The 15,542-nt window shown below is 38.4% G+C and overlaps 1 protein-coding gene across 14 annotated transcripts in view; it reads left to right on the top strand.

Moving 5' to 3' along the window:
* Positions 1 to 1,498: 1,498 nt before the first annotated feature.
* ptprub (protein tyrosine phosphatase receptor type Ub) overlaps positions 1,499 to 15,542 on the top strand; it is a 258,109-nt gene continuing 244,065 nt past the window's right edge. For 9 of the 14 annotated variants that reach the window (XM_056270906.1, XM_056270913.1, XM_056270912.1 and 6 more), the window contains exon 1: positions 1,500 to 1,791. In XM_056270906.1, the coding sequence (XP_056126881.1) occupies positions 1,722 to 1,791 (70 nt within the window). In that variant the 5' untranslated portion in view covers positions 1,500 to 1,721. Of the gene's footprint in view, positions 1,792 to 15,542 lie in introns of all 14 variants that reach the window. The other 5 variants (XM_056270916.1, XM_056270909.1, XM_056270910.1 and 2 more) reach the window with 1 other exon arrangement.

Below are 15,542 nucleotides of genomic sequence, written 5' to 3' on the forward strand. Positions count from 1 at the left end.
TTTAGTTGAACATTTATCCTATGAGCCATTTTTGAGTTGATAGGAAGATGATCTGCTACTTTGTGGCCTGTTGGGTGATTCCCAATAGCATACTGTACTTTCCCATATTTGAGGTTTAAGCACAATAAATGTACACATGATTGTCATTCTGCTTTAAACAGGTGCATATTTGCTCCAACTTATACTCTCTGGCATCATTTATTCTGTTTTTTTTTTTTTAAATAAAATAGCTGACTATCATATTGCTTGATCTGCACCTGTGAATATTCAATATTCAATGCAGTATTCTGATTGTGATAGAAAGACAAAAAGGTTGCACTGTTCGCTGCTGTGTGAAATTAAATTGGTATGAGAAACGTGAATGGATCTGCATGTGGCTATCTGCACCTGCCATCCTTGCTGGCTGCGGGACATGGCTGGACCTTGGGCAGCTGAGGTTCAATTTGGCCCTGTTGCTTCTATTCATGGCTCAATAGGTAGTCCTTCCTTTGTGGAGCCTAAACAGATTAACACAATCCATCCAACCTGTGGGACCGCGTAGATAAGATGCCCCATAGCTTGTTGGCCTCACAATGGCTATTGTTCTGGAGAACTGGAAACCTACAGTGAAAGTCTGCTTGGTTTACCGGCTTGCTTGAATTTGCATGAAAAATGAAGAGTAATTTCAATAACAAATCTTATATATGCTGTTTCTTGCATGACATAGTTTTGACAGCTATGCATTCAAAACCATGTCATGCAAGGAACTGTTTATGATACATAAAAGATTTGTTAATTTACACTTAATTTTCCATGCAAATTCAAGCCGCTAAATGTAGCCTACAGCTACAGTTGCAAACTCAGCAAACTTATATGCCAAAATATATTATATTATATTATTCACATTTAAGACATTTAAATATATATATATATATATATATATACATGTTATGTTAAAACAATCTTAAGCTAAAATGCCACAAAAAAAAAAATGAAGATAGAATGCCTTGTAAACTAATATTGCATTTTTCTCTGGATCTTTTTTAGCTACATTTAAATCTTGATGTAGGTTTAATTAATTGATAGTAATACTAGTAAAAAAAAAACCTTTAAAGTCTCTCATACCGTTTCATATGTACTTTCATAACAAAATGGACATATGTTTTGTCTACCGAACCCTTTTATGAACCCTTTTGAGGAAAATACAGTTCTATATTAGTGTGTATCAGATATAAACAACTCAGAGGCAGCAATGCAACCTTGGAGTCAACAAAGGATGACAACTAGAATTCTGTTTTAGAGAATACAAGAATGCATACACTTTTTCCTCTCATTTTATTAACCAATATAAATCATTAATTTCCCTGTTATAGACGCTCCTTGTCTTCAGTAGCCAGGTCAAAGAGATTACGATGAATCATAATGAACACCAAGATGATTCGAGCTAAACTTCTCTAAAGGCCCGCATGGGGGCGTCGTTCGCACACTTTCAAGATCACTACGCACACTCGAGCGCCAGAAAGTGCGCTCGGAGAGAAAGAAACATCGCTTCGAACTGTTTATCCTGACGTCAGTTCGAACAGATCGCACTGCCCCCGTATCACTTCGCGCGACTCTGAACTGAGCTTCGGCTGGATTTCGGGAATCGATGAACGGGAGTGAGTCCACAACTTCACCATCCAAACTACTGGAGCCACTGAAATGATTTCGGCTTGTTTTCCCAACTGGACTAACAACAGAAAATGAATACCTGCGCATTTCTCTTGATCCTGGCTGTTCAGATTCACGCCGACAGCGTAGAGGGACCAACAGGTAAAGTCCCGTTTATCTGGAGTTACAGGGACTGCGCACTTTCAAACTTGTGTGTGTTTTGAGGATATGGGAAGCATAAGCTTGTTGTCCTGACAGCAAAAGGAGACTGAGTTGCACTTATGAGTCGAACTTTTCTAATAATGGAGAGCTTTCGTCTCGGTTGTCATAAAAGCATTGAAGGTGCCATCAAAAGCTAAAAAAAATAACTGTTTCAGGCTGTTGTTTGCTAGGCTACGACGCCCGTTTAAACATTCCCTCAGAAGTTATGATTGACGTGGTTCATAGTGTGGGTCTTTGAATTATTGTTATAGTGTATTTTTCATTCAAGTTGTTCGTTATAATGTAAACAAGTGGAACGTAGTCTCATCTGCGATGCTTGAAATCAGTGGTTGAATTAACGAATCATCTGTGGATGCACCAGACGTGTTATAAAAGCAGTGAAGTGGATTTTGTTTTGGATCGAATCCACGTCAGAATGATTGACAGTGCATTGTATTTTAAAGTGAATTAACCAGCAGCATAAGTTATTTTTGTTTTAACTGAGTTAACACGTTCGGTTTGCTTAAAAGTATTTTTTTTTTTTTTTTTTTTACCACGACATAATCATTATACACGCCTTTCCCCCTGCTTTTAGTAGGACTAAGTATTTTACAGTGAAGTATATTTGGAGAGTTTTGTGAAGTACAGCCATGTAAGTTAACTGAATCCTTGATTCACTTCACTGCGCTCTTTATTGCTGATAAAAAAGCTCTCGCATATGATCTGGTTATGCTTATGAATTATCGCGGCTTGTTTATGAGTTGTTCACGCACTGAAGCGCCCACAGCGTCCAAGAGCCTATTATCTCATGTCCAAAATGGGTTTGTTGATCATTTAAATAACAAATCTGTCTTTTTAAAGTCCATCTAAGTTTGCCTCCCTTCTTCTGTTTTTACTGTATAAGAGATGAATGAACAAATAGCCATAAACGAGCCTCAGATTGTTTTCTGGTCTCATCTAGTCTATATCTGACCAAGCTGGCGTTCACCTGGCTGGTTTAGCTGTGTGTGATAAAACCCAGCCTACTGACCAGGCCTGGAGAGACCACCTTAAATCAGCAAACCAGTTTAGGCTGATTGATTGATTTGCTAGGTAATGTGTAAGTTAGATGATGGGAGTACATTCACATTTGAATTAAGAAAATACAAATGCAAATTGTGCACATTTAAATGAGTCATCTTTCGTCATCCAATGGTGTTTTTTCCCTCCTGAAAAAACATCAGCTGCTGGTAGTTTGCTGGTTTTAACTGGTTTAAGCTGGTCTCCCAGTCAACAGATCACCCTGACCAGTCTCGGAAAACCAGCAAACCCTTTTGCATTTTTACATGTACATTTATTTTTTTAAATTACTTAGTACTTTTGTTATGTACCTAAGCTATTTTCTTCACGAGGAGTGTTGGTTGTTTCGATTTCAGATTTTGCTATCCTCGTAGGCATAACCTGATCCGCACACGCACAGATATTATGATCCGCTTCCTCCTCCACGCTGTAAGTGGGCTGTATGAAGACAGACAGAGAGCAGGTCCAGGAGAACTGAAGGGTGCCGTGTGTGATTGCTCATAATGGACCACTCCCTCTGAGCCAGGCTGTAGGAAACATGTCGCATGATTCGGCCAAGAAACTTGACAAACAATCATGATCCATTTGAGGAAGCTATTGATTTTCAGTTAACTAAATGGCTTCCATTTAGCAAGCTGTCAAGTAGCTGTAGGGTTCTGTGACTACTGCTGCGGTCTGTGCATTCCCCTCTGCTCTTCAGCTGCAGTCTAATCCTAGTTTCTGTTGGTTTTTGGCCTGATTTACACAGTGTAATCCACTCTCTTATTGTGTTTGGCTGCTGTTTCCGCCATTGTTTTTTTTTCCTCTTGTTTTCCCATGGCCTGGTTGACAGAAGGTAGCGACGAGTGACCTGATGTGAGATGAATACAGGCATTGTAACCAAGTTCTCATTTATAGCTTTTCACACCCTCCCTATCAAGCTGCAATGCTGCATGCTTTCCTTTAGTGAGCTGTGCATCATTATTTTGAGTTTTATAGTAATGAATGGATGAACTTTATAAGCACTGATGTTGTAGGCTAATTAAAAAAATAATCAAATGGTTCGTAGTACTTCGTACAAATGCATAAAAGCACAAAATCCTTCAACATTTAAAAAAAAATCAATGGTAATGCTTGGTGAGGTTTCTTTGATGATTGGAAATGCACTGGAATCAGCATTGAGGTTAAGTAAGGTTTAGATTATTGTTCTTAATGCATTTATGAATAGCACAATGATTGCATGGCTGACGGTGACCTCCAATTGATTTCACCTTTCAAGTATATATTTTCTTTTAGTTCTCCTGTTCATAATCATAGATGCTGTTGCAATCCAAACTGTGTCGCTATGCTGGAACTGACACAAGCGAATGTCTCTCATAATAAGGGGAATGAAGCACATCATTAGGAGGAATAGGGAAATAATTAAAGCACATGAAGATAATTATACTAAAGCTGAGACAGAATGGGGCAGCTTCACATTAGCTGCCTAGTGATGGAGTCTCAGGAGGTTTGACATGCAGTGCTCTTTGTTGGGTGGTGCCTAGGGGTGGAACGGTACACAGAAGTCACGGTTCGGTTCATACCTCGGTTCAGACGTCACGGTTCGGTATGATTTCGGTAGAATGGAGTGAAAAGCAAAACAAAAATGCAGAAGGCATTTTTATAAATGTCTTAAGCCTTGTATTTTTTAAATAAGTTTTATTAATAAAGGCATAGAACCAGTTTATTTGTAGTGCACTGACAGTAGTTTTATATAATTCGTTTATAAATGAAATTATTAAAAAGACGAAAAGACCTTGAGATATGTTTGGTAATTGTACCTGAATGAATTTAAAATTAATTTGCTATTTCAGATCAAGATATTTGTTTTCCTTCATTTTAATTAACCCTAACTTTATTCTCATCTGAATTATAAATAATTGATTTCCGTATAAAATAATACTACCATTAAAAACTTTTGTTAACAGTAGGTTACAGTTTGACAAGAGTTTAGAGTGTGACAAAAGCACAATGTTGTGTTTTATTGCGAGTGTACACAAATATAAGTAAACAATTTGCAGTTTTAATGATGTCCTGTATGAAAAAAATGACGGAGTATGTTTTTATGTTTCCACTGTTCATCGCCCGTGCCTCTCACACACACACACACACACACACACACACACACTGTTCGATCGCGCGATTCGCGCCCGCGCCTCTCTCTCTTTCTCCCTCTCTCGCGCACACACACACACACACACTCCAGCATTGCAATCTTGATCGCAGCCTGTTCATTGCTGCGTTCACAGTCACACCAAAAGCGAATAGAGCGAGATTGATCGCTATTTAAGAGTTTTTTTTTTATTTGTACCGTGTATTCTCCGTGCAAATTCGTGCACCGAACCGTGACGCCCGTACCGTTTCGGTTCAATACGAATACATGTACCGTTCCACCCCTAGTGGTGCCACAGTTTTATTCTATGGTATGGACATTTTGAATAATCTGTTAAAGCCAGGTCATATCTGTTAATATAACTCAGCATAATTTTCTATTTATTGCACAGTGTGTGTTGTGTTGGATTAGTAGGATTTGACAGATATGAGTCTTTCATTGGCCAATATTGATAACGACATTGAGAATTAGATTTTCTGAAATTAAAGTGAACATTTTTTCTTAGCGATGTATTGGGTGCTGAATGCAACTTATGTTATCGTTATCAGACTGATAAGTAAAATAGGCCGAGCTTATTATTATGATAGCCAAGTTATCATACCCCATTATTTCCAGTTAGCCTATAATTAGCCACAAATAAGTGAATTGTTTACTCAGAGCCTGTAATTTTTCTTCCATGACATTTGTGAAAGTTATATTTTCCATTTAACTTTTCAAAAGAAAGTTTCTTTATTCCAATTATTTTAAAGGTGACTACATTTAAGTGATTGAAGGATAAGAAAGATTTCGGCACTTGTTTTTAAAAGTAATAAATCATTTTGAAATCATAAATTAACTGGAATTAATTAAAATAATTATGTCTGGTGTATTATTTGAGTCATACATCTGGACTGTATTTATTTATGAGTTTTGTTTTCCTTTCAACCCACACAAATGTAGATTCATATCTATCAGCTTCAAAATCTAATGAATTATTCTAAGTGTTAGCCAAAATTTCAATAGAGTTGCATCCTTGTTAATTTTACACGACATTTGATCAAAATAACCACTTGTGGTCATTGGCAAAGTGTAGGCCGGATAATTAGGCTTGGCTGATATCGGTCTGCCACTTAGATTGGTAAATCTTGACTTGTACACAAGATCTTGAATTTGAAGTGCTTTTCAATATGATGTCAACCATGTTTGGAAAAGATGAGTTTCTGTCCTGCCACAGTGCCTAATTGGCTTCCTCAGGTTTGCTGGACTGTCAGTCCTCGAGCTTAGTTATAGTTTACTTCAACTGTTTCTTGTATTACAGAGCATGACATGCGCATCAAGGTGGTATCCACTGAAGCAACTGAGTGAGTCATCAGGCAAAAAAGCTTGTTATGGTAAAGTTATGAAAGTGGGGATGAAGTTTTATAGGGATTTCCCCACTGATTATGAGATAATACAACATGTCTGAACTTCAATGAGACCGCCCTGGTGCCCAGGTGTAGGCGGGAGATCGTGGGCACCCAGATATTACGCATCAAACAGATTCATTAATCAGAATCAACCTGACATCCAAATTCTTTGACCTCATTTAATTGCAGAGTACCTGTAAAACAGGAGGCGGCGAGGACCCTGGTGACCAGAATTTGATTTCCTTTGTAATTAAGGAAATTGCGTAGCTTTTTTTCCACCCTGCTCTTCCATCTGCAGGAGAAGCTCAGAGGGCCTTTTATTTTTCCTTTCAGTGTTAAGCGCCACCGAGATAATGAGGGAATGTGTCGGAGAAGGTTTTGAATGCAACAGCTGAGAGCGCTCATTCCCCGGCATCAGAGGCAGTCCGTCTCTTGTCGAGAAATGTTTTCTTTGGACTCGCCTGTCATATATAAGAGCTGCGAGCCGGAGAGGGGAGGGGGTTTTGGGAAAGGAGGACTGCCAGAGGGCTCTCTCCTCCTCTTCTTCAAACGGCAGAGCTGCTCAGAGTCAACATCTGATGGGAAACGATCGTACGACAACAGAGCGAACCGGTGCTGGCTTTTCCTTTTGTTGTTTCTGGAAGGCTGCTCCATTCCTCACTGATTTATCTATGGATTTCAAAAAACAGTTCCAATTTCAAGGGGCCCCTGATGGAAATTTGGCTGCAAGAGGATCTGAGACTGGTGGTTAGATGTGAAAATGACAGTGAAATAGATCATCATAGACTCCAGTACAGGAAGGCACTTAGAAGCCTCGGCTTGCCCTTAAGATTGGCGAATTTTGCTAGAGAAAGATCTCTGCCTGGTTAGATTCTCCCATGTTAAATCCAACCTACCCAGGTGCAGCATTTTTGAATTCACCCCGACAATGCACACTATGATTTGTTCTCCTCCTTACAAGCAGTAATGCCTGAGGCTACGCTTTTTTCATTTTCATTTTCAGGAAGCTTTTTGCCTTAACTTTGTTTAGTGTCTGTTGAGCAGCACCTCGTATCAGAGGATTGCAGGTGTTTACAGTGTGTGGGTGGTGAATATACTTTATTTTTAAGCCTAGTAATTTCACAGGTGATGGTAAACAATGATTGAGACTAAAGGGCGTCTCAGCGATGCCTTTTTGAATTATATCCACCCAGGTTACAAAATATTTTCTGCAAATGTTGTTAATTGATAGATAGGAGCATATTTCCATTCGACTTGCTAAGTCTAACGCAATTTACTTATGCTCACCAAAGCTGTAATTGTTAGGGATGGGCATGTTTTTTACATTTTTCATTTCAGGTCTCAAAAACGAGTATTCGAGTATAGTTTTAATAGTAATAGTTTGCAATTTGTTAATTTGTTCTTATTTTATTACTGTTTACGTGTCTGTTTGTTGTAGTTTAATGATTCAAACGATGCCTCCCTGTGCAGTTTATAAAATATTTCTACAAAATTACCCAATTTATCAAAACATTTTGAGATAACAAATTATCTTTATGACAGTGTATGGCAGTTTTCCCCGTGGTATCCAAATTGGTATCAAATATCGAAATTTTTCATGGTTTTGTATCTAAAGTTGGAAATTCCAGTATCGTGACAACACTAGATACACAAAATAAGCATAACATCACAACTTGCATTATCTGCATAAAAGGATGCAAATGCACTTGGAATAAGTAACGTGCTGGCCAGAAAGTCAGTGTTGCTCATGTTGTGGATGCGCTCTTTCCATTACAGCGCTCTGAAACACGGGCAATAAAGCACAAAGAATTCATAACGTTTTATTACAATAGTGTAGGGCCTATCTGTTCTATCTAATCTGTTTTATTTTTTCCCATAATCTTTTTTTATAACATTTGTACCAAATTCTGTGTTTTCTGGATTCCATTTGAATGGTTTCATTAAATTTTAATAATCAAAAAGCCTGTCTAATTAATTGAATTAAAAAAACAAATATTATTATTTTTTTAATGTTTTTTTTTTCAGAAATGTTGTCTTGAGTATTTAAAATTTTCTGGCAATCAAATGTAGGCATAAAACATTCATTTAATATTTTAATCATGAAATTAAACAACTTTTTTGTAGCTTTATACTCTTAAAATTAAAACATGGAAGAAAAATTGTGATTATCCCTTAAAAAAAGAGGTTTTTTTTTTTTTACCGGAAACAATCGGACTGCAGCAAATGTGCCCAGTGTGAAAGCCCTCTATAACTACATTTACCTCTGATTTTATTCTCTCTGAATGTATTCTTCTTGCCTGTCTTAAACTCATGGTTCTAGAGGAACAGTGTTTGGTATGGTTAGGCCTTCTTAGTGCAGGGCTTCTTGCCATGAGAGTACCTTCTGCTGTTCTGGCCAACTTTGCTTTTTCAGGTGATATTTGTTTTTTCTGTCATTAGAAAAGCTAGCCAGTCACTCAAGAGACCCTCTCAGCTCCTGAAAGATCCACTCTGAGAGATGAGGACATAATTGCACGGAGCATGTTTTTGTGGCAAGATTTCCTCAATGGACGCAGCTAATTAAGGTTGTCGAGGTTGGAAACCAGTCATGTTCAATAGAATGCTCAGTGGTGATTTAGGATGTTAAGAAGCAACTGGCTGCTGAAAAAAAGGTTAAACTCAAAAGATTTCAAAAGATGCTTAGAGACTTCCGTTCTTCCTCACTTTACAAGGAATGTGAAAGTGTGCAACCCTTTGAACATTTTCAGACTAATTTGGATGTAACTTCATTGTTAACAAATGAAATGTTAACTGTTATAAATGAAAATTATAGCATAATCAATGGATTTAATCTTTTTTTAGTGCACGGTTTGCCCACAATTTAACATTTTAGGATTGAACTGAACTTCAATGCTTTCAACCATGTAACATGGTTCCGCTAGTATAAAAATATCTGCAAGAAATAAGAAATATAAAGAGCTTTAGCATATATTGTTTGGCCTTCATTATATTGTTTTTCTGAACATTTATTTTCTGTCGTGAGACTTGCGATGCAGTATTCAGCGAGTCTTCGTGCTGGCCTTTTGTCTTCATGACCTGTTTTGAAGGGCTCTGCTTGTTTCAGTGCTTTCTTATAATCAATGTGGCCCTGTGGCATTTTCCTTGTACCTTCTCTTTAAACAAGTGGGGTGAGCTCTTGTCTGAATCATTTATCTGATTTACCAGTTCCTGGCAAGTACAATGATCTGAGGATGCAAAATGTCCCCTCAGTAGAATGGATCTTTTGTAATTGCATGACTCTTTATTCTCTATTCATTGTGAGTTTTTCAAGCCTCACCCTCTTTCGCTATTTCTTTCTCTCTCACCTTTCGCAGTACTTCTCAGACTGTGTATGGTGATAAGACTGCTCATGACATTTGGTTTATGGCAAAACTTCCCATTTCCCTGACCTTTTAGCTTGAGTTTTAGATTCACATGCTACAAATATCACGCTTTATGGATTCCCCGATTAGCATTTAGTATGTTTGTAATGGCTTATATATGTTATGTGCATGCATTATCGAAGGAATACACACACAGCTGTCACACAACTCTCAGGGATGTACTGATGAGGTTTGTGGTGGAGCTCTTGAGGTTTCTGAATTTCATCTTGGACCTAGTGCTGCACTGACAGGCTGGAGAGATTTACACCAGCCCTGCCCTTATTCTCCATACTCAGCCTCTCGGTGGCCCCGTCCAGCAGAGATTAAAGTCGTATTGATCCATGAGCCCAGGATAGTCCATTTCACTAAGACTCCATCAAACAAGGAACCCCTTTATGAACCATGTGTTTCTGATATAGAGACATGAAATATAGTGGGTATGAAATATAGTGGGTGAAAACCACCCAGACTCATACCTGGACTCATATGAATGTAATGCGATCATAAACTATCTTGCTCTTTGTGTTGTATAACCCTCAGGGAAGGAGTTAGAATACATTTGGATTTCCTTGTCTTTTCTTTTATTGTAAATTGGAAAGGGTGTTATTTTTTTTTTTACTGGGGATGATGGATAATAATTGATTTTATTATGATTTTGTGACTTAAAATATCTGCAAAAATATCCAGAATAGATAAATATCCAGAATGGGAGTGACCATTATTCTCAATTTAAATGATTCTTATGTATATGTGCCGGGTGTTTTTAACATGCTTTAAGACAAACCATGTGCAAATTCATGAGTCAACACCATTGTTGAGTATTTTCTCTTTAAAACTGCAGTGAACCAAAGACGGTCTCAAAAAACGCGGTTTGAAATCGCTGGCGTTTCTGACGTCACAAATGACCTTGTAACCAATCACGTCAATGTTTGATCATCAACCAGTGGATCTCTGAGCTGGTGTGAGTGAGTGGAGGCGGGGCTAATTTACATATTCATAGAATCGCGTATACTAAATCAGGCAAGGGTGTAGTTACATTCAAGCTATTTTAAGGCATGATGAATTTGTTTTCAAGGAAAAAACGTTTTAAATGTAATTTTGGTGATCAAAGATGAGTTTTTTCAAGGGATAAAATTGACTACAGGGGGACTTTAACAAAATTAGCGGATCATACAAAATGCATGCGTTTTTTTATTTTCATTTAGTACTTCCCTGAATAAGATATTTTACATTAAACGATGTTTGCATATAGTCCACAAGACAAAATAGAAGTTGAATTTATAAAAATGACCCCGCTCCAAAGTTTGCACACTTGATTCTTAATACTGTGTGTCATTATCTGGATGATCCACTGCTGTTTTTTTGTTGTTTTGTGATAGTTGTTAATGAGTTTCTGGTTAAAACTGCCCAATGTCCTTCAGAAAAATCCTCCAGGTCCCGTAAATTCGTTGGGTTTCCAGCATCTTTTTGCATATTTGATCCCTTTTCAGTAGTGACTGTGATTTTTGAGATCCATTTTTTCACACTGAGGACAACTGAGGGACTCAGTTACACAACTATTACAAATGGTGAAAACATTCACTGATGCACAAGAAGGAAACAAGATGAATTAGAGCTGGGGGTGAAAACTTTTGACCAGGATGAAGATGTTCAAAAACAGGATGAAGATGTTCCTAATTTATCTGATGTTGATAATTTGATAAAATGCTAATAATGACCAATACCGATATAGTCACTCACGATCTTGATGTATTGTGCATCATTTGTCCTTTCTGGCAGAATTTGGACTTATTTTAAAGCACATAGACAGATTATCTCATCCTAATCCACCTCTATAAATATCTCCAAAAGTGATGCCAACTTCTAGAAACTCTGGCACTTTTCAGCAGTTATTGGCAGCGAGCATGAGCTCGCGATCACAGATGCAGTCTGTCATACTTGTTAGATCTCATCATAAACACACCCATCTGGTAGGCTGTTCACTTTCCTGTCTGTTGTTTTCTCCTACTTTTCCTCAATGTGACACCCAAGCAGAAAGTTGCCGCCTGTACTTCTGGATACACAATCTGCAGAAAGCCCTTTGTCACTCTCCGGAGATCCTTTGGGAAAGTATCGAGTTACAGTCTCAGGCATTGATCTATGAGAAGACTTAGTTTGAATTTCATAAAATCCACTGAATTTCCATTGAATCACCGTTTCCTTGCTCGAATGACGCTGGGTCAGGAGTGGATGTGCGCCAAACCTCCCGACTATTTCCTCCTCTGGCACGCAAGCACCTTTAGCTGCAGCAGCCGTCATCTTTCTCGATTTCCAAAATGTTGCCCAAGTTACAAATTGTCAAGTTACACAAAACTTGCAGAGTTAAATCAGCAGAGGGAGTGCTACATTTACGTGCACCCAGTGTTAACGTCAGCTCTCACTCTGTTGACGCTATGAAATACGAAACCATTAAATGAGAACAGCACTTTCCAATGAAGTTTCCTGATACTGTATGGATAGTTGTAAGCCTGTATAACAGGTTCTCATGGGCATCCTTTAGGCGAGCTGTGTGGCATCACGCGGGTGGCCCGTAATCACATCGGCTAGTGGTTGAACGGATCACAAAACTCACAGGTCGGATCAGCAAGAATAAAATGTTCTGGGGGCAACTTTGCTTTCCATTTATTACTTAATGCACAACTTTAAGTACTCTGATACCACAGCAAAGACTGCCTGCCTAACTAATAAAGTTCAAACATTATTAAAGGCAAGTGAACAGTCAGTAAAAAAATTAGAACTCATTACAAGCATACATGTAGATAAATAGTAATAAAGATACAAATAATGTAAGGTCTTCACTAACTGTAGTACAGAAATGTAATAATTAAATGTAAAATATAAAACTATAAATGTAGGTAAAAACTAGTGTTCACTTTATAAATTTAATATAGATTAATCTTTGTTAAAGCGGTGTTATGTTGTTTGATTCACATTGACAACAGCAGAGAGCTGCGGTCACTTTAAGACCTAATGCATGGATCCAATATAATGATACACATTTGATTTCTTTCTCAGCTGTTTACGGTATTTTTACATATGTTTGTATATGTGTCCAATGTCCATCCAAGTGCGAGGAGACATAAAAGAGCAATAAATTGGGAGTTTGCGCGCCATCTGAAATGCACCTCTCTTTGTGTTTTTACATTTATTACAGCATCTCTCTCCTCAGTCCGGCCCGAACACATCGTTTGTTTCCTGTTTTAGTGAAGTCCCTCCTTCCGATATACGAAATGTGTGCTGATTGGTTAGCTTGCCCAGTGTGTTGTTATTGGCAGCTCTTAGCGCATTCTGGAAATGTCACGCCCTTTACCATAATAACCACAAGCTGTAGTACTCAGATGTAAATATTAAATATTAAGTATTAATAAATATTAAGGATGGCGTCAATTCAATTCGCCTTTGGCTAAGCCCCGCCCCCCTTAGTTACTGTTGCTACGTCCGACAAACAAACTTCATCTGGGCTCTGGTATCAACATGGCTTATGCTGTGACGGCTCTTCCTGCTGAAATTTTATCAAACTTTTATAAAGCAGCAAATAAAGTGTCCGATAGAAGTAGGCAAAATGGGCTGCAATATATGTTCGAAGGCTATATTCATAACATACAGGTGAAACGCAAGGAACAACAAGGCATCCAAATAGAGGCAAAAGCATACCGGTCACAGTCAAAAAATGAACCACCGCATATCCTACTAATCGAGACGGAGGCTGGGACTAACAATATCAAGGAGCAACACTGTTCATGCAAAGCTGGGTAGGTCTCTATTCACTTCTATAATCGTTATTACAAAGCAAACGGACTACGCGAGTATAATGTTGTATTTATTAGCAGCGTGTGCTAGACGACACTTGTCCAGATTTGTCTTCAGTTTTGGGAAGGGAAAAAAACGCGCACCCCTCCAACCTCTCTGGGAAACGAGTATCTGTGTTACAAATGCCCCAGGCACAACGTTTAACCATATTTTTGATAAAACTACGACGGCAATAGCCTGCCGAGACCAAAAATATGAGACGCCTGTGTTAAAGTCAACGGAGCGCTGTGAAAAAGTGTCGGACCTCTGTGGGAGCTCGTTCTTGGCTGCGCTGTGATTGGTCAATCTACATTCTAGGGTGTGGCTTAGCCAAAGGCGAATTTCATACCAATTCAAGCCTGATTCAGACTTAAGAATATAACAAACAAGAGGATTGCCCAGAACGGATTTCATGCACGAACTTTGCAAGCACGGATTTCACAGGACACTTCAGAGTGTTTTTGTGTGTGTAATTTTCTTAAATGTTGTATAACTTAGAATCTAAAATGTCTAATCATGATACTTGTTGGAAAACTGGTAATGCAAACAGTAATCGGTCACAAAACCATTGTTAATTTTCCTTAGGGGCGGTGAACAGTCTTGCAAAAACGAGAGCTTACAAAAACTATATCAACACTAATGTTGGCAAGCAGGCGAGTGAAGCCAAACAGCTTTGCCGTTTGTTTACATCGTAGCAATAAATAACATAAAACTTATAATTGAACTGTTAATAGAAAACGCAACTAGAAATAATAAGACATAAGTTGTGATCCACAAACAACAGATTGTCCTGACAAAGTGGAAAATGATTCATTTCAGGAGAAGCTTTAGTTTCTGGAAGCTGTTCTCCGTAAAATGTGCAGCGCACTGACAAACGTTGGGGTTATACTGTTCAGGAACAGTGTTTAAAATTAATTTGAACCACTCTAAATTCGTCAGCCTTAGGAAGGCCAAACAAATGAGTTTTGGAAACGGGGTGGAAAAAAACAGTGTCTCTTCGACATTATTTTAATGAGTTGAAAATGAGTTAAAATTCGTTGTAGTTCTGGGAAATTGCTTTCTGTTAAATAAAATATCTCCCTTTGGAGTGGACTTCGAGCTTTGTAACCTTGCAGATCAGAACAGCAACATTACACACTAACTAAATTTGAAAAATTAAAAAGCGTAATAGGACCTATTGAATGTGTAAACTGGCAAGACAAAACGCATGCAGATTATAAACCTTCGCTCTATGCAGGTTAAACTTGTAATTAATCAGTGAATCACATGCGTGCCGAACCGTAGGGCCTGGTCCGTATACGGATCACGGATCAACTACGATCCGTTTAACCCCTAATTGCCACCATTAATTCATTGTAGATGGAATAAACGGGATGTGAGCTCCTCTGCCTTGAAGCGATAATTAAGGCGTAGGTGGTGTCAGCTTGATTTAAACGCACACATTCACACATCCAGATGGATAACATCAAGCCTGAAATAGTCAGTTTCCTCTATTTTACAGCTTTCGGTGACACATGCCATGTCACAGCATTGTGGATGTTATTTGAATGGGAAGTGCTCTTTCTGTTTCCGTGGGTGACTTCTCCCTGGTGTGACAGCTGTTCTTGGCAGGTTATGGCATGAGTGCGCCCGGTGTCAGCAGGGACTGCATCACTGTCACCCCAGCAGACTTCTCTTTCACACCTGTCTGTTCTACCTGAGCTCCATGTGCTGTGTCTTATGTGTGCATGCGTGTGCTTTAAGACCACGCTTTCAGATGCTGTTTTCACTTTGTCATATTTGCTTACACTGATATATCATGTTAAATGATGTTCACAAGCAGTCCGTAATGATTAAGGATGTACCTGAAGGCTGAGCTGTCTATAGTTAATGGTATGGTCTTAAAGTGACAGCAGCCTACAAATATCT

The sequence above is a fragment of the Rhinichthys klamathensis genome, unplaced genomic scaffold (genome assembly GCF_029890125.1).
Source record: "Rhinichthys klamathensis goyatoka isolate OS25496 unplaced genomic scaffold, OSU_Roscu_1.1 h1tg000309l_1, whole genome shotgun sequence".
NCBI lineage: Eukaryota > Metazoa > Chordata > Actinopteri > Cypriniformes > Leuciscidae > Rhinichthys > Rhinichthys klamathensis.